Consider the following 19,167-nt stretch of genomic DNA (forward strand, 5'->3'; position numbering starts at 1 on the left):
CCCAGGCCAGGTCTGTAGAAACCCATGGGCAGAAGGCAAGGTGCCTTGGGCTCAGTGCACTGGTATGGGTGAGCAAGGAGAATCTGGATGTTCCCAGTGACCTTGACTTCTCGAAGTCAGAAGCCACTAGATTCTGACTCGTCACCACAAGGAAGTGAGCCTTACTCTCTCCTTTTTCCTTAACTGTCGGCAGGCAGAGGGAACAGAAAGAAGAAGGCCTTTGATTTTTGTGCTTTTTCAATTTAGAGTTTGACACAGCCAATGGGAAGGGTCGTGCGTAACTAACGGTTTGGTGGGCCTGTCTGTGGGGTTCTACCACACAGCCCTACACTAGGGTTTCCTCCTCACAGCCACCCCATCTGCGCCATGCCTACCTTATTATCCTTGGCTTCGATCTGCTGGGCAGACTCCTGGATCCTCTGCTGGAGCTCCATGATTGTCGTCAGGGACTTGTCACACCACTCCTTCTGGTCCTTGATCTCCTGCTCAATGCTGAGATGAAGCAATTCCTTCGAGTCTTTGGCAGAGAACTTCTCCTCACACACTTGGTCGTACTTCCTGTTCAGGCTGGCCAGTTTGTCATTTAAGTTGGAAATCTGGGTCTCCAAATCGTTCTTTGTGGCTTTATACTTCGACATATCGACAACCTCTCTGGTCTCTAAATTCTTCAGGGCCTGCTTGGTATTCTGAACCTCTGTCTGGAGCTTGGAGACTTCCTTGGTTTTGTTCTGGCTTTCCTCTTCCTTCTCTCTCAGGCTGGCCTTCATGAGTCCGACCTCTTTCTCGAAGGCTTCCTTCACCTGCAGGTGATCTGCCAGGGGCACGGAGGAGTTCTTCTGATTCTCCAGCAGCTGCTGGAGTTTGCTCACTGTCTGCTGCTCTTTCTCCAGACACCTCTGTTTACCCCTCAGTTCTTCCCTCAAGTGCTCGATTGTGCTGTTGAGAGATGTTTTCAGAGCCTCCACCTGCTCCAACGGGACGGGCTGTTTTTGCAGGAGGTTCTGGGCTGCGAGCACCTCGGAGGCTTGCTGGGCCTTCTCTTCTGCCAGCTTCTCCTTCTCGCCCTTCACGTCCGCGTACTTTTGGGACAGGTCCTTCAGCTGTTTGTTGAGCTCTTCGTTTTTCCCGCTGAGCACCCTTTCCGTCTCCCTGGCCTCCTCCACCAGAGCATTCTTACCCTTCAGCTCTTTCTGAAGGGCAGCAAGGTCCTGCCTCAGCCGCTCGCTCTCTTGCTTGCCCTTCTTGACCTCTTCATCCCTGACGTGACACTTGTGCGTCTGCTCTGACAACTGCTCCCTCAGTCCTTTCTCCGTGGCCTTGAACTTGCGTTCACACTCTTCCAAGCGGCTGAGGGGAGCGTATTTCAGCTTGATGCATTCCTGGATGGTGTCGAGCTCCTTTTTCTGGGCCTTGATTTCAGCATGCAGTGTAAGGATCTCTTCCTGGCCGCGGCGGTAGTCGGCCAGGATGGCAGTGTTAGCGTCCTGCGCCTCCTTCAGGCTCTGGCTCACGGTGCTCATCTTTCTTGAGTGCTCTTCCAGGCTCACGTAGTCTGCCTTCATTTGGTTCTGAACGTTCTCCAGGTTCCTTCTCAATACTTCATTCTCATCTCGCAGTTTTGAAAATTCCTGGCTGGTGTCATCACACCTTTTCTTCGCATCAAGCAAGGCTCTGTTGGTTTTCTCCAACGAGCTGCTCAGTGAGGCCTTGACCTCCTCGTGGGTTTTGGCGGGCACATACTGGCTACTCAGAGTCTTTTTCAAACTAGTGTTTTCAGACATGAGTACACGCGTTTTCTCCTGATCCTCAGCACATTTTTTATTAAGTTCAGACAGCTGCTTTTTGAGTTCCGCAATATTGGATTTCAGAACCATCAGCTCCTTTTCATGTTTTTCAGGAGCTACAAACACAGCTTCCAGGCGGCTGACATTCTTAGTCAGCCGATCTCTCTCCACCAGCAGTCTCTCCGCTTCCAGCTTCTTCTCCGTGTACCTCTGTGTTACGTCGGAAAGCTTCTTATTCAGATCCCCCAGGCTGACGTCATGGGACTTCTTCATCTCCTCACTGACCTTCAGAGGCACGAAGCACGTTTCCATCTCCACCGTGAGGCTGTGCACCTGCTGGCTGAGACGCTTGTTGTCCTCCTGGACTCTCTCCACTTCTTTCTGTAGCGTCTGGTTTTTGAGGGTCAGCTCTGTGACCTTCTTCCCCAGCTCTCCCGACTTCTGCTCCAACCTGCTCTTGAGCTGCTCATGCTCCTCGGGCCTGACGTGCTGGGCGAGCTTGGCCCTGGCACTCTCCAGCTCCCTCTTCAGCTGTCGGATTTCCCCCAGAGAGTTTTCGTAGTCCCGCCCCACCTCGGCCAGCCTTTTCACTTTCTCGTTGACGTCGCCAGACAACGAGCTCTTCATGCTCTCAAATCTCTCCTTGGGGATGGAGAGGGCCAGCTTCGCCGCCAGCTCCTTCAGCTGGCCCTCCAACTCCAGCACCCTCCTCCCCTTCTTCTCCCGCTCCAGCTCGCACGTGCTGCAGTCCTTCTGTAGCCTCTTGTTCTCCTCCACCAGCCTGCCTCCGTCTCTCCTCAGCTCCTCCACCAGCATCTCGCTCTGTCTGACTTGGCTCCTCAGCTTGCCCACCTCCGCCAAAGCGCTTTCGTACATGGCTTGCGCGTCCTTCAGCTGCTCCTTCAGCTCCTCGGTGACGCGGTGGCTCCCCATGGCGGCTTCGCTGGTCAGTGCTCCTTCAGGGCCAGGAAGTGCGCCTGCATTTGCTTGACCTTCCCTTCGGACTCGTACATCCTCTTCTGCACGTCCTTGAGGGCATCTTCCAGCTGCTTTACCTGCTCGTCCGAGTCCTCCTTGACCCTCTCACACTCCAGAGTTAAGGCCTTGCACTCGGCCACCTTGTGGGCCAGGTCGTTTTGGAGCTTCAGTCGGTCCTGCTTCGCCGACTCGCAGAAAGTTCGCATGGCTTCTAACTCTTTCTTTAAAATCTCATTTTCAGAGTATGAGGTCTGACTGGGTAAGGAGAGCTCCAGAGGTCTTAACATGGACCTGCTCTGCAGATGGGTGGGTACACCTGGGGATGTACACTGCAAATAAAAACAGACGTCAATCACGGAGCCTAAAGAAGACACTGTAGTGACTTCTATTTTAGAGAGGGTTCTAGACCATCTACAAGGCCAATCAAAGGTCTTTCACACTAGTAAGATGGGAGAGATGGGTGTGGGGAAAAAACATCAATTTTATAAGAAGAAAAACAGTTCTGGGTAGGATTTCCTCAAAACACTTAAAACATTGAGAATTTTTCAGTCAATTGCTAAAGAAAATAGCTGTGGCCCCTGGGCTCAATTTCCTTTCAGTTCAGCCTGTCTGCACTACATAAGCACACCACCAGTTCTAGAAAAACATACTTACTATTCCATTATGTTATCTGCCTAGACTTCCAGTTCTAAAACAAAGCATCAGAACCCCCAAGGAAGTACTGAATCTTAAATATGTAAATAAACTTCTGTCTGTTTGTTTGTTTACTTGTTTCGTGAGGCACACATACGTGGAGGTCAGAGGACAAACTGTGAGAATCGCTTCCCTCCTTCCACGGTGTGGGACCCAAGGTTCGAACCCAGGTCATCATCAGGCTTAGAGGCAGATGCCTTTACCAGCTAAGCCATCTGGCTGATGCATACACGTTATTAAGTTTCTAATAAAATATATGTGACATCTGAGCACTTTCACTGTTAACTCCAGTAGAATGCTCTCTAAATTTTAAAAATTCCACCAAAATAAGCCCACCATGTATGAGAATTGTCAGGGAAATGTCAATCAAGTAAAAAAAAAAAAAGGCATGTATTTTCCTTCTAGCAAGAAGATAAATAGAAATCTTAGCACATAATCTTAATATAACACTTGATGGCTACCTTGTTCCCTTGATTAATTAATGTTGACCAAAAAAATAAGTATAATTGAACTTCTAAGAGAGATAGTTCAACTATCAGGGCATATAATCATGAAAGACTCAATAGAAGTATTTTTACTTTTCTAATGTAGCAACAATGATCTTTATATAAGTACCAATTCATCAATAAATGCCATGGGCCATGAGGACATCCTATTATTTCAATGGGCAGAATGTTTTGTTTTAAGCTATTTGGGTAAATTGAAACTCCTTTGCTCTTTTTCAAGAGAAAGAAATTGCCAGCATAGAATACTTTACCAGCCTTGGCCTGCTTCTAGACTAGCTCTCAATTGCTCAATTATCTTTGAACTAACAGTAGTATAATTTGCCAAGAAATTATGTATACAGAGTCACAGCTTTCATGCTGTTATAGATTATTACAATCAAATACTTCTCTAGTCTTCCCAAACACTGGGGACCCTACCTCCTCCCCTCACTGAAGACTCATGGGTGTCCATCACACACTCCTTCATTATTATTCTTTTCTTTTCTTGAGACAGAGTCTCAGTAGCGGAGGCTAGCCTCAAAAAAACTCTGCATTTGACCTTTGACTTCTGCTCATCCTGCCTCCCCCTCCCGAGTGTGGAGCTCACAGACATGGGCCAGTGCACCAGGTTTCCGCAGTGCTGGGGATGGGACCCAGGGCTTCACACACACCAGGCAAAAAGGTAAGAAATGAGCCAATATGCTACCTCTTGGAAATTCTATTTTGAAGTCAATCTTCAAACAGAGGATAAATATTTAATTGTAAAGAACAAATACATTTCAATGCCCAACTGCTACTTTTGAGTGATTCACACCTGTGCCCTCCTACATGGCACATGGAAATGCCAACACTCCTGGTAGAGGCTGAAGATCAGAGCACAGGGCAGAAAGTCCAACCTCTTGGTTAGGAAACTGACACCACAAACTCTCTAGAGGACCCCAGAAACAGCAATAGGTATTTTTATTAAACCTGAAAAAGCAAGGCCAACTTTGACCATGAAAACCTTACTCAGTGCTAACATACTTAGTAGATGTACAGAGTTGTCTTCATTTTAGACAGACCCAAATGTTTTCTTTATAAAAAAAATTTGTTGGTGGTAGTGGTGGGTTTTTTTGGTTTTGTTTTGTTTTTTGGTTTTGTTTGTTTGTTTTCTTTTTCTTTCTAGACAGGATCTCACTATGTTCCAGGCTGGCTATTGACCAGGTTGGCCTTGAACTCCTAAAGATTCACCTGCAAGGCAAGCACCACTGGCCCCTTTAGTTAGGTTTTTAAGTTAAGTAACTAAAGTCTCACCTGAGCGTCGGAGGGGTACATCTGACCTTGTTTATGAGGCATGTCTTCTTTTCCTAAATGAAACCAATAAATGACATTTTGAATATTTGTGCCAAAGTTGGCTTAGTGTGGGCTAAAAATATAATTTCTTGCCCTTTATTACGTAATCAAAACAAAAGCAGTACAATATAAAGCTATTCTTGTTCTTAAGCAGCCATCTTTCTTCCGTATGATTTCTGTTTGTAAAAGAAAAGTACCTACAGTGTGTCACAGTGGTACCGAGGGTGGTTTTCTGAAAGACAGAAGACTTCCTGCAGAGATGGCTCAGTGGGCAGGGGCACTCGCTACTCTTCCAGAGGACGAGTTCAGTCCCCAACACCACATCAAGTGGCTCACAACCACCTCTAACTCCAGCTCCAGGGGATCTGATGCCCGTTTTTTTGGCCTCTGTGGGCATACTTACCCACACAGAGACACATATTTTTAAAATAAAATAAATACTTTTAAAAAAGAAATTTGTAAGACTGTTAGGTTAAATAGGCTATAGGATTACTATAAAATGTATAATCAGTCAAATTTATAGGTTAACACTATTGTTAATCTTAGCTAGAGAAGCAAAAAGATAGGTTTTCTAGAGAAACTATCAAACTAGGGAACAAAAAGAGGAGATGAATTATGGGTAATTCCAAAATAGTAAATAAGTAATTGCTTATGAACATGTGAAATACTTATTTGCACTGAGATCAATTTCTCCCCATCGGAAAACTACATTTGTTCTTTCCATTAAAATAATAATAATAAATCCCGTGTTGGAGAGATGGCTTAGTGATATAAAGAACTGGCTGCTTTTTCAGAGGATCCAGGTTTGATTCCCAGCACCCCATGGCTGCTCACAACCATCTGTAACTTCATCTCCAGGGACTCCAAGCTCCCTTCTGGTCTCCTGGGCACTGTATGCAGGGCCTCTGTGCCCACCACATTTCACTATAGAGGCCGAGTGCACATCCAAGCCAACCTCTCCATCTGCTGGGGTGTAACGTGGAGACAGGCTGCTGACACTGGGCAGTAGCAGCACCGTGTATGGGGAGGTACAGCCTACAGGCACAGCCGTCCCTGTTTGCCCATGTGTTCATACTTACGGTTACTGGAGTAACTTCCGGGTACTGAGTGCTCACTCTGAAATGAGAAGTGTGAATTTCAATGTTTTAGGTGTACATGGTCCTGATTTGCCAAATGTTCTACTTTAGTTCTAAAGGACCCCATCCTTGAAAACACCTTTGGATTTGCCTTGCTCCTCTGGGGTGTTGCTCCACCTGAGTCTGGAAAGGACTGAGTGCTAGCCACAGTCAGGGTCAGCGGGAGCAAACACTTTCACAAACACAACTGCAGTGCTTTGAACACAAGGAGAATGACACACTGAGGCCTCCCATTTGCTAGTGCGCGCCTGGGAGGGAAGGAAGTGGCCACGGTCACAGCAAGGACTCACTTCCATTCCCACAGCTGGGACTGACCCCGGGGTACTGGAATCCCTTCTTTTCAGAGCTGTTGCGATGATGCAGACCACTGTTGTCGCCAAGTCACAAGGCTGCACCTGGCAGAATGCCATCGGTGAGGACAAGGCAGGGGGCTGCTTCAGGTACCCCGGGTTCAAACACACTTGGGTCGTCCCTTTTCCCAAGTGAGGATGTCTGAAGACTAGTGCGAGGGGAAACGTTATACTCCCAGGGTCGGGCAGTGTCAGCTCCAACAGTTCAAGGCCCACCTGCAGCTCAGGAGGCGGTAAACACAGCCCAGTATGGGACACCTAAGTGAGTGTCACCTCCAGCCCGGTATTTCACAATTACACTACCTCACCTCCATGTAGTACCCCAGATGCAGGGCGACGGACATGTGAGCGCAGGTAAGCTGTTCATGCTACGCAGGATTTAGTACTGAAGCCTATAATCATCTACTACATGGACTTACGTGTGTATGGGGGAGGACACAACCCATACAGGAGTTTAAAAAACTTAACTTGGTTTTCTTTTCTTTTTTTTTTTTTTTAAAGATTTATTTATTTATTGTTTACAGTATTCTATTTGCATGTATTCCTGCATGCCAGAAGAGGGCACCAGATCTCATTACAGATGGTTGTGAGCCACCATGTGGTTGCTGGGAATTGAACTCAGGACCTCTGGAAGAACAGTCAGTGCTCTTAACCTCTGAGCCATATCTCCAGCCCTTAACTTGGTTTTCTTATTTCTTCTTAACTTCTAGGTTATGTATGATGTCCAGCAGAAGATAAATGCCATGGAAATTGCTAGTGTATGGAATTACTTTGGGAAAAATAACAAGACGAAACACACCTACACATGTTCAATAGAGAAATTTCCCCATTATTTTTTATTTATATCCTTTAACTTATGGATGCAGAGTTCAGGAACATGGATATGGAGAGTTACTATAAATAATGAGTCCTGAATTAAATGACTAATTTCATAAGTACATGTACATAAGCCCTGAGATTTTCTTTTTGCTTAAAAAAAATCTGCCTGTATAAAAATTCATCAAGATGAGCATGCACTGACTGAGGAAAATGTCCCCACTGTTCTGATGAGAAAGTAACTAAACAGGACATATAGCATGGTCGCACCCACTGAAGGAGGAAATAACATACAGATTATGAAAGGAAAGAGAAGACCTTGGCCAGGTGCTCCTTAACAATAAGAGTACACCACCCACTTTTACCTTAACTACAATTTTTATTTAAAAAATAAATGAATACAGAAGTTAGGAGCACTCATTGCTCTTCCAGAGGGTCCAGCTGTGTAGTCCAATGACCTTCCACATGTGCACATCTGTCTAATCACAACCCAGATGTAAACAGAGAAGACTGCAGCAGCCTGGGAGCATCTTCATGCTTGACTGTACCGAGAACACCCTACCCTTCCTGGGAGCGTGGGTGTTCCTGGGAGCTGTTCACTTACACGGCACTTTCCTATTTTTATAGTCACACCGCTGTAAGTTCCCAGGTTAAAACAATACATAAGGTTTTGAAAAAGTACAAATAAACACTGAAGAAGGTTAGGGAAGAGAGTCTGCTAAAAGTCACCTCCACACTCTCCCCTAGCCTACAGAGTCCATGCACTTAGGGGAAGCCACCTCAGCTCTGCCAAGGTGGCCACAAACTCGGGACATTAAGAGTGGATTTATAACTCAAGTCAATTCTGACACCGGACCCCTTTCCCACTACCCACTGTGGAAGAGGAGGAGGAGGAGGAGGAGAAAAGGAAATAATTTCATCTTTCTGTACCTCAAAGTATTTACACCTGTTCTTCAGAGCCTCGATGGTTCTTAAGCTTTCTTCATGTTGCTTTTCTTTAGCTGCCAAAAGGGACTTCAGTTTTTCTCTCTGAAATGGGAAGGAAAAATAGATTTATTGGCCCTATGTTTGAAACTGGGTAAACATTTACTTTGAAAATGTGAACTGGAATTATACTGGGGACTGGAAGGATTCTCCAATCTGGTAGATTTTAACTATTAGCAGAGCTTCTAATCTATAGAAATATACCAATAAAATATAGCTCTACAAGCAATATTGTTAAAACATTTGAAATTTCATTGTTTTAAATCCATATTTCCAGACATCTTCTTTATAATTAGAATTGATTGTTTCCTTAACAAGTTTCATGAAAACTACATTCAAAACAGTCTTCCAGCTGTACACAGCTTCTGTTTTCCCTTTAAAATTTTTATTTTAGTAATCAAGATGTTGCTGCAAAAGCATGCAGATGATGGAGCTGGAAAGATGGCTCAGCGGTTAAGAGCACTGGCTGCTCTACCTAAGGTCCTGAGTTCAATTCCCAGCAACCATATGGTGGCTCACAGCCATCTACAATGAGAATTGGTGCCCTCTTCTGGCCTGCATGCATATATGCAGACAGAATACCATACACATAATAAATAAATACATCTTAAAAAATGCAGATGAATTATGCTGTTCTATTAGCCAGACCCCAAGGCATATGTAAAGTCTATACTATATAAAGTCTATAAGTAAAATGTGCAAAGTCCTATGTATATAAAGTTCTATGTACATAAAGTCCATATTACGTAGAGGTCTATGTATAACATCTATATATAAAGTCTATACTATGTCAAGTTCTATACATTGTCTATACTATATAGAGCCCAGAAATAGAATGTTCGTGTCCACCCTGATCAGGACCTAAATCTTCACTTTAGTACCACCCTCCCTCCATTTACAAGGCATGTATAGGCTTTAAAATAAAATGTGGCACCCTACCTCACTTTCCAGATCATCGGCAACCATTACTTCCTACAGGTAAGAAGAAGAAATGCATCTTAGCTCTTGAAAGTTTTCCTTAAAGAGCATGAGCCTAGGAAATATCTTGAGAATGAGTGGTGTACATCTTTAAGATTGGGGACAAGGATGATTGGTCTCTGGGCGCCATGTCTGCCCCGTGAGCTGTCGTTCATCCCACGCACTAACGGCAAGAACATTTTTGATTCTTGAGTCGAGGGTCTCCCGACTCACACGCTCTTCCTCCTCCACCAATCATCTCAGTCCTGTGGATTTCCGTCTCTCTTCTCTTTCTGGGACACCTATTAACTCAGAGGCTGCTGTTCCATCTGTTCTCCCGTCTCCAGCCTTCCACACTTGCCAAGTCCATACCTTTCCCGAGATTGTGGGACATTTCCAGTTTTACTTTTGGAATCAGAATGTTCCTTCTTTAAAACATGCTATTTTTAACTCATAGATAAAACACCCTCCTGTCTTATGGATAATACACACTAACAGTGGACAGTTTGGGGCTTCATTTTGGGATTTCCTTTCCCTGCACAATCCACTGCTTCCATGCTTCTCCAGTGTCTTCTTGGTACCCACATCCTGGGGCTGAGGCTCTTTTCGGATACCTGACACTGCTTTTCCCTCAAGTCAAGACTGAGTGGAGAACTCAGGAGCTGTATGCCTGAGTGTGACAGAGCGGCTCCAATGCAGGATGATGCAATTGGGCCTGCCAGCTAAGGGCGCCTCGGTTCGGTATCTAAAGTCCACTGCAAGAGCGGAGACCATTACCCCTGAAAGGACAACCACGGCCTACATCTTCCCCATGACCAGAAGCATCACTTGAGACTTCACCATGACAACTCATCCTGGAGAAGACATGCACTCAAAGAGAGACTCAGCTAAACCGGACTATAAGTATTTCCTCCTTCCTCCTAAAAGTAATGACTTACAGACATTTCTTGCATTTGAAATTTCTTACACATCCATTTGAAAAGGGATTTTATTTTTAATTATGTGCATGTTTGTGTGTTTGTGTGAGCACATGTGTACCTGAGTGCAGGTGCCTGTGGAGGTCAGAAGAGGATGTTAGATCCCCTGGAGCTAGAGTTACAGGTGGTTGTAGGCACTGGGTGTGGGTGCTGAGAACCGAACACAGGCCCTCTGCCTAAGCAGCACCTGCTCGATCTGCTAAGCCACCTCTCTGGCCCATACACCCCACTTTGTACACACCAGAGGATGCACCAACATGTCACTGCTTCTGTGATTCTGCTTGGAACAATGCCCCTGAACTACCTCCTCACCCCATCTGGCTTCCTTTCAAAACTCAATGAAGCGTGATCTCCCACAAGAAGGCCTCTCAGGGGCAGCAGCCCATGGTGCTCAGTCCTCTCATCCACATGCCCACTGTCAGCCTGCCAACTGTCCGATGCTACTTCATAGGTGTAACACTGAATGTCTGAAGTGGAGAGGTTGGCACCAATAAGATTACGACTCCTAGCAAGGGCCACCACCCAATTTTCCCTCCTCAGGACCTTGACGTGAGAGACAGGCCACAGGCAAAGACTGACTGTGGGCGATGGTCACAGGTGCTAAGGGAGCTTTGGATTTCTTTTGTAATGCAGACTGTTTACCTCATTCAGCTGTAACTGTAAGCCATTGACTTTATCCAGGAGTATTCTTTGCTCTTGCTGAATTTTCCTCAACCTCTCTCTCAAATCTTCATTTTCAATCTCTAGGTCCTTTAATAATTAAAAAATAATAACAAATCAACATAATAGAGCATTGACACAGGGAGACTTTGAAAGCACATTGCTATCAAATATGGATGTATAATGAGAAAACAGTTTTAAGTATAAATGATACAAATTTTTTTGTATGTGGGGGGCTGAAGAGATGGCTTAGCAGTTGAGTGTCTTCTGTTCATGGAGAGGACTTGAATTAGGTTTCCAGCATCCATGTTGAGTAGACACCATCTGCAACTCCAGATCCAGGGGACCTGAGATCTGGTCTCCATGGGCACCCACATTCACATGCACATGCACATGCATTCACACACGCACACACATACACACACACACACACACGCATACACATACAAAATAAATAAAATAAAAAACCAATCTTTCCTTTTTTCTAGTGTTCTGTGCATTTCGTTTCGTTGGCTGCTGGGTTGCAAGCCCAGGGCCCTGCACACGTCCTGCCACGAGCCACATCCCTGGCTGCTCACCATAGAACAGTTTCAACAACTTCCACATGACTGAGAAATCTAAAAACCAATACTAATATCACTGCTGTAATAGCTGGGGAGTACGAGGAAGCAAGAGCACACAACTGTCACTGTGGTAAATGAAAAACAGAAGCAACTCACGGAAGCCAAGCAGCAGCAGGGGGTATACTGTCAGCTTTCGCTGAAGAAGTCCCAGCTTACAAGGACATCCCAGTTCTTTTCCTAAACTCATACTTCTATGGTGGCTCTAATAAAACATGATAATCTCCTCTATGAGGGCTCCGTTCACATGTTTTAAGTTTGTGTGTGTGTGTGTGTGTGTGTGTGAGGGCTTACATCCCCCCCGCCAGAGTGCAGTCCCCCCAGAGGTCAGAAGAGGGCGCTGGATCCCCAAGAGCTCAAGGTACAGGAGGTTGTGAGCCACCTTTCATGGGTGCTGAGAACTGAACTCAGGTTACCTGTAAAAGCATTATGTGCTCTTAACCTCTAAGCCATCTCTTCACCACTCCCAAAGCCCTTTTTTGGAGACAGGATCTCCCTCGGTAGCCCAGGCTGCCCTTGAACTCACGACAATCTTCGTGCCCCAGCTTCCCAAATGCTGGGAACACAGGCATACGTCACCTTACCCAGCTATCGTCTACTTTCTCAATGCCACACAACAAAGTGAAGCCCGAACCAAATGGTCTCACTCTGTCATGCCGAAAGCAGCTGTTCAGTTTAGTTCAATCAAGGCAACTAATTAGGCTCTTTCTCCAACATAAGCCACGTGCTAATTCCTCCTGATAACTCTATCCAACATGAAAGGTAGTTAGTTGAGTAGAACTGTTTTTCTTAACCAAAACAAATACTACTTTAAGTTCAGGCTTTATTTCCTGGACATTAGTGGCTCTCACTTTTATCACCATAATTTTCTAAAATGAACATAAATGTATGGCTTATATGACAATGGTATATTAAATCACACATGTTTGTTTTCAATGTTATAGGATCGAATTATATAACATTCATAAGAAAAGTCAACTCCTAAGGAAGGGCCGGTTGAGAAGCCGGCCACAGACCGCAGTGAACTTTCCTAATGCCCCCCAACCCACCTCACCCTCATCTTGTTTATCCTCCTCTTCCCACCACAGGCAACCTTCACATCATTTTCCTTCTTGAATTACATGTATTTGTCTTATTTGGGAAGAGAGAGAACACCCCGGCACATGTGTGGGAGGTCACCTGCTGAAGGTGGGCTTTCTCCGTCCACTACTCAGGACCCAGGGATTGAACTCCGGCACCGCACTTGGCAGCAAGTTCCTGTGTGTGCTGAGCCCTCCCGTGCCCTGCGATGCTGCGTAAGGCAGGTAACCTGTGCTTGCTCTTCCCTTCTTACCTGAAAGCTGGGATGCTCCCTCTGATTTGACTTCAGGTTTCCTTCATCTTGAGTGTGTGACAAATTCCGCTTTGGAAAAACATTAAGAAAATACAGGTTAGAATGTATGAAGTGACAGAAAAGTACACTTTCTCTTAAGGCAGCGATTCTCAACCTTCCTGATGCTGCGAGCCTTTAATATAGTTAGTTCCTCATGTTGTGGTGACCCCAACCATAAAATTATTTTTGTTGATACTTCATAACAGTAAATTTGCTACTGTGTGAATTGTAAATATCTGATATGCAGTCCCTATGAAAGGGCTGTTCAACCCCCAGGTTAAGAACCATATCTTGACCGGTATTACACCTATTAGCAGCTTTCAGTTCTTCCAAAGTTACATTTCCCCATCCCCACCACAAGGTGGCAGTGTTTCCACTTAAAACTCACAAATGGAACATTTAGGCGATACAGACCCGAAGCAAATCAGAATTATAAACTTCTACTAAGGATGCATCTTAACTAAAGGCACAAACGTTTAAAATGGAAAATATGTAAGAGACACAGAACAAAAATGTCATTCTATAAATCTCCACCCACCACCCAAAGGAAGAAACCCATTTAAAAATGTCGGTGAAGAGAGGAAATCATGCTGACTGAGACAGTGTGGGTCTCTTTACTTTTCTGAGCATGGAACAAAACCTCCAGCAGCCAGTGAAGGGACAGGCAGACCACGGTGCAGCCGAGCTGCACAAAGAACACCACACAACTACGCTGGGTGTGCGTCTACTTTTGTGCACCTGCTGCTGTGAAACTCTATTCCAGCTTCGAGATCTGCTCTAACAAAGACACAACGGAGAGGCTGACAAGGGGGCCAATGATCTCCCTTACTGTCCCCCCACAGCCGTCTTTAAATAGGCACAATGGCTAATCCAGGGAGCGACTTCTCTGTTCTTAGACTGTTTTCATTTTTTTAAAGCTACTAGTTCACTTCTCCAAGGTGTTTCTGGTTTGGTTTATTTTATACTACTGGTTTGAGTTTTGGTTAATCGGGTTTTAAACCATCATCTGACCATAGCTCTGGGTGGAGAATGAGAAGGCAGGGTTCCATTACAGAGGCACTGCAGCCATAATTTGGTCTGCACTGTTTTCCCAACTTCATTCATCAAATGCCACCTGACATCTCTCCATTCACTCCATTTGACCATCTCTTCCTCCTTCCCTTCCTACCTCACATCGTCTACTCTCACTTTGCCAGGCTCACACACACTACTCAGGACCTTCCAGGCACCTCTGCCTCCCGGGGGTGGGGAGTGGGGGGGTCTGCACACTGACTGGGGACTTCCACCCTGCCTTCTGCTGGACAGAAGTCCTCTGACAAGATACATCACAAGTCCTGACCACGCAAAAGCCGCCTTCATCTGGCTCCTGGCCTCTTCACACCTGTGCACACCGCTGCTGTCACACCGTCACCCTCCGCAGGGGCTTGGGACTTCCCCCAAAGACCCTTCTCTCACACCCCTGCCCTTTGCATCTTTATCCCTCCCACAAGTTTTTCCTCACAGGTCTGCCCTGATGCTGTGTCCTCTCTGCTTATCATGCCTCTCTGTTGCTAACCAGAGCACTCCATGAGGGCAGGGACTCGGCACACCACACATTCCTCAGCACTCAGAAGGGCAACTGGCACCCGACATGCATTCAAGCGAGCCAGCCTGCCTTTGACCACTACATCTGGGCTCTCTGGCCCTGGACATACGTCTCTCAGCAAAGAACAAACCCAGTCCACAATTGATCTCTATAAATATATCCAATCAAACATGGGGTTTGGAGCCATTTGTCTTACTGTTCCCAGCAAAATATTGACTCCTTGCATCCGCTTAGATGATTCCTCCATCACAGACAAAGTTTCATTTCCATACTGATAATCAATAACACTTTATTTTAAATCGATGTGCATTTCAGAACTCTGCTCTTTAGCTCATCTGGGGAGCAGGGAAGATGGAAAGCAGCTGCTCCAGACAGAAACATCTACAGACAAGACCCATGCATGAGTGCGCACTGAGAACGTTCTGATGGAGTGAACAGAAGCCCCATGGCAGCTGCGGCATGGCCTTCAGATGGCGGGGAGGTAAAGGGATGATGTGATGAACATGGAAGACACTAGCAAAGTACCTGGTTCCTTCCTCCTCGGGGTGTGGGAGTGGCCAGACTCCCCCAGTAGAGCAAAGTGGGGGGCCTGGAAGGGAGCAGCCAGCAGAAGAGGGGAACTGCCAGCACTAGCTTTGGAGCCAGGTGTCGTGAACCAAACCCCACTCTAACTTGGAGAGATGAGAAGACCAGGTTAAGGCTTTCACTCAAACTGGGACACCAAGAGGGGGTTGGGGTCACGGGAGATTTGTTAAAATTTGTTATCATGCTTCTTTTTTTTTAATTAGCCACACCCTCAATTGAATGCATACAGAAAAGACACTAAAAAGAAATAAAACCTTTAACTGGTATTGAAAGCACAGCATATACCCAGTTTTGAACAGTTTCAGCCGGGTAGGTTAGTGCATGCCTGCTCTCCCAGACTTCAGGGGAGGCTGAAACAGGAAAACAGCATGACCAAGGACGGCCTGGGCTACACAGTAAGACGCTTGTCTCCAAACACGAAAACAAGTCCACTTTTTCCTTCATTTCTTATTTCACTGGAAGAATCTTCTATAACAGTATAATCGGCTCTGTTGTTAAGGCTAAAATCCCTTGAAGATTCTCAATAAGGATGTTCAAGGCCCCATTTAGGACACGACATCCTACTGGAAACCTTCACTGTGGTTAATGTCCCTTGTCTCAAGCTGAGTGACACAGTATTTACATAGGACCTCATGTTCTGAGACCTATTCCCCGGGCATTGACTACCTGAGGCAGACAACATGTGGTTAAACTCAAAACCCTCACATGGAACCACTACCCAGTTTTAAGAAAGACATTAGTTAAAGGGTACAATAAGATAGCTTTCAAAATTAAAATAAAGGCACACCTGTTGCAAAGATGGTCCTTTCCTCCAAAGTTCTCTCCCTAAGAGTTTAAAGAGAAAATCCATGAGACAGTGCATAACTCTGGCAAAAGGCATTCCCCAGCTGTACCATTGAGACAACATCCAATTTCCCTTTACAGCTTGCTACTTTTTAGTTTTCTCCCAAAACGTATGTTTAAAACAATAGTGAATTAACAAAGATTTTTTAAATGACGATATTCAGATAAATAGAAAGGTAATTATCAACACATGCAAAATTTTCAATAAACATGCATATCCTATAATTCAATAATTCAAATTGTAGGGAATGACCTTTTTAGGATTTTATATGTGTGTGTGTGTGTGTGTGTGTGTGTGGTGGGGCACCTGCATACAGTACCCACAGTGGCCATCAGATCCCCTGGAACTGGAGTCCCAGGCAGTTGTGAGCCACCCAACCTGGGTGCCAGTAAATGAACTCAGGTCATACAGAAGAACAGCAAGTGCTCTTAACCACTGAGCTAACCCTCCAGCCCTCCAGCGACTGATCTAGGTGATTATAAAAGATGTAAAAATATTTACATACACACCAGTAAAAAACTAAATAACTTAAGCACCACCCATCAAAAGCTGCTTTGTTGTGTTAAATTTAAATAAATGGAATTCTGTGCATCAATAAAAATTATACTACAAAAATATTTAAGCAGAAACAGTCTTCCAAATGCATTACATGAGAAAGCATGTCCAGAAAGGGTCCAGTTCAGAACTAAGGTGGCCTACATGTCACTTTACAGCTGGTAGCCCACAACTGCTGTAACTCCAGCTCCAGGGGATCTGACACCCTCCTCTGGCCTCCGTGGGCAACTGCACTAGTGTACGACCTCCCCCGCCTCCTAGACATAGACATATATGCATAATTTTAAAGAAATTAAAACAAAATAACCCTAGAATCTCAATGGGGCCATCCTGGTCTACATATGTTCAACAGTGGCCAAGACTGTATCTCAAAGAAAGAAATAAAAACCTTGGTAAGCATAAACATTGGTCACCCCACTCCTCCTTATCAAAACATTAGCATGGGCAGTTTTCATGTGTCTATTACAATATAAATAGGATATTCCCATTGCCTCTTCTTCCTCAGTTCATCCACAGTGATCGGGGGAAGCTGAGGAATCAGACAATAGTGTGGCTCCCAGCACCACACGACAGCTCACAACTGCTCTGGCTCTGGGGATCTTACGCCCTCCTCTGGCCTCCACAGACACCTACACTCACATGCACAAACCAGTACCCAGACACACATAATTCAAAATAAAACTTGAAAACATTTTAAAAATGATGTCCCTTAAAGAAACCTGCTGGCACCTTTGTTGGTGTTTTCTGACGCTGTCTTCAGTAGGTTCAGAATGTCCAGATTGTCACCAATTCTCGCATAGTAAGAACTGTCATGGCCAAGGGCATCCAGCAATGTCACATCAGCACCATTTTTAACCAGGACTTCTACAGCATCTCGGCAACCATATTCACAACCCAGCATGAGAGCCGTCCTGAAAGCAGATAGAAAAATCAAGACCTTGTAGAAATCCCATAGAATATTCCACAAGTACCCTGCTAGGAAAAAGGGCAGTTCCAACCTCAAGAAGTTATATTTCATATGGATTCAGACATTACTTTCTATTCTTGTATTTTTACTCATTACATTTCTAAAATAAACAAAAATCCTGTTGCTTTGTGTTTAGTAGCAGAAAGAAAAATCTCACCTCTTTTTGCTGCTGTAGGTCAGCCTCGAACTCACTGTGCAGTGGAAAATGATCCTGAACTGAGCCTGCTGCCTCCACCCCAGTGCTGGGCTTACACGCATGTACACCACAACTGCCCTCCCATCATCTGATACACTTTACATCAACCACTAAATTAACCTAGTTTAGTCCAGTTCTTCAATGTCCTATAAATAATCACTGCAAACATCTTCCCTAACTATAGTTGCCGCCCAATCTGCTCAAAACCCAACTGTTCAAACGCTTCTGGTGAACTGACCCATGTCACACGAACTTTCCCTACAAATCCCTCCCCTAGTGGAGGAAAGCAATTCTGCTCTAATGTCCTGTTTAAGGGAGTCCAGCTGGACATAGCCCAGCATGCACAAAACCCTGAGTTTGATCCCCAGTACCAGTAGGCAGAGCTGTATATGCCATGCCTGTGATCCCAGCACCCAGGAGATAGGACCTGAGGATCAAAACACCAAGGTCATCCTTAGTTTCATGGCAAGTGTGAGGTGAGCTCGGGATACATGAGAACCAGTCTTAAGCAAGTAAGAAAGCAAACAAAACAAAGGTGCTAGGAGAAAGACCCTTGCTACCTCACATGCAGGCCTTACAGAAGCACACCCTCACTAATCATGGACCTCTTTATCCTCCGTATCCACCATCACCACAAGAGCATCACAGACTGTGTCCACAAAGTACAGTCATGTGGCTAGGCGGTGGTGGCGGCGCACGCCTTTAATCCCAGCACTTGGGAGGCAGAGGCAGGCAGATCTCTGTGAGTTCAAGGCCAGCCTGGTCTACAGGATAGCCAAAGCCACACAGAGGAACCCTGTCTCAAAGAACCAAAAAGAACAGTCATATGGCAATACAACTAAGTTCTCAGGGAGAGTCAGCGGGCTCCTAAAAACCATCCTGTCAAATCTACGATTATCACTGAGGAACGGACGTTTAATGAAGTTCTGACTGATCCTACATCTAATAAAATGACTCATCCTCTAGCTAATAAAATGACTTATCCTATATCTACTAAAGCAACTGATCCTACACCTCATGAAAGGACTAATCCTAGACCCCCTAAACGACTGGTCCTATATCCACTAACGTGACTGACCCCATATCCAATCAAGTGACTTCTCTCTCCAGCAATGACTTACCCATCTCCACTGGCTAACCTGTCCTCTATCTGACTCCTGCTTCCACTGTGAGGATTGGGTATCCTTGTCTTGTTTCTCTACACATACTCTCTTCTGTAGCCATGCCCCTCCATGGTTGCTGTCATAAATGTCTATACATAAGAGATAAATAGTTTTCTTAGACTAAAAAA

At 45.2% G+C, this 19,167-nt stretch overlaps 1 protein-coding gene across 1 annotated transcript in view; it reads right to left on the reverse strand.

The window, feature by feature from the left end:
* The window catches only part of Uaca (uveal autoantigen with coiled-coil domains and ankyrin repeats), a 90,675-nt gene that overhangs the window by 6,884 nt on the left and 64,624 nt on the right, over positions 1-19,167 (reverse strand). Inside the window, 10 exon segments of the mRNA XM_028867303.2 lie at positions 375-2,734; positions 2,737-3,091; positions 5,234-5,286; positions 6,352-6,388; positions 8,505-8,603; positions 9,498-9,530; positions 11,135-11,242; positions 13,106-13,174; positions 16,102-16,139; positions 17,443-17,624. Coding sequence (XP_028723136.1) covers positions 375-2,734; positions 2,737-3,091; positions 5,234-5,286; positions 6,352-6,388; positions 8,505-8,603; positions 9,498-9,530; positions 11,135-11,242; positions 13,106-13,174; positions 16,102-16,139; positions 17,443-17,624 — 3,334 coding nt within the window.

This window comes from Peromyscus leucopus, chromosome 7, assembly GCF_004664715.2.
Source record: "Peromyscus leucopus breed LL Stock chromosome 7, UCI_PerLeu_2.1, whole genome shotgun sequence".
Taxonomy (NCBI): domain Eukaryota; kingdom Metazoa; phylum Chordata; class Mammalia; order Rodentia; family Cricetidae; genus Peromyscus; species Peromyscus leucopus.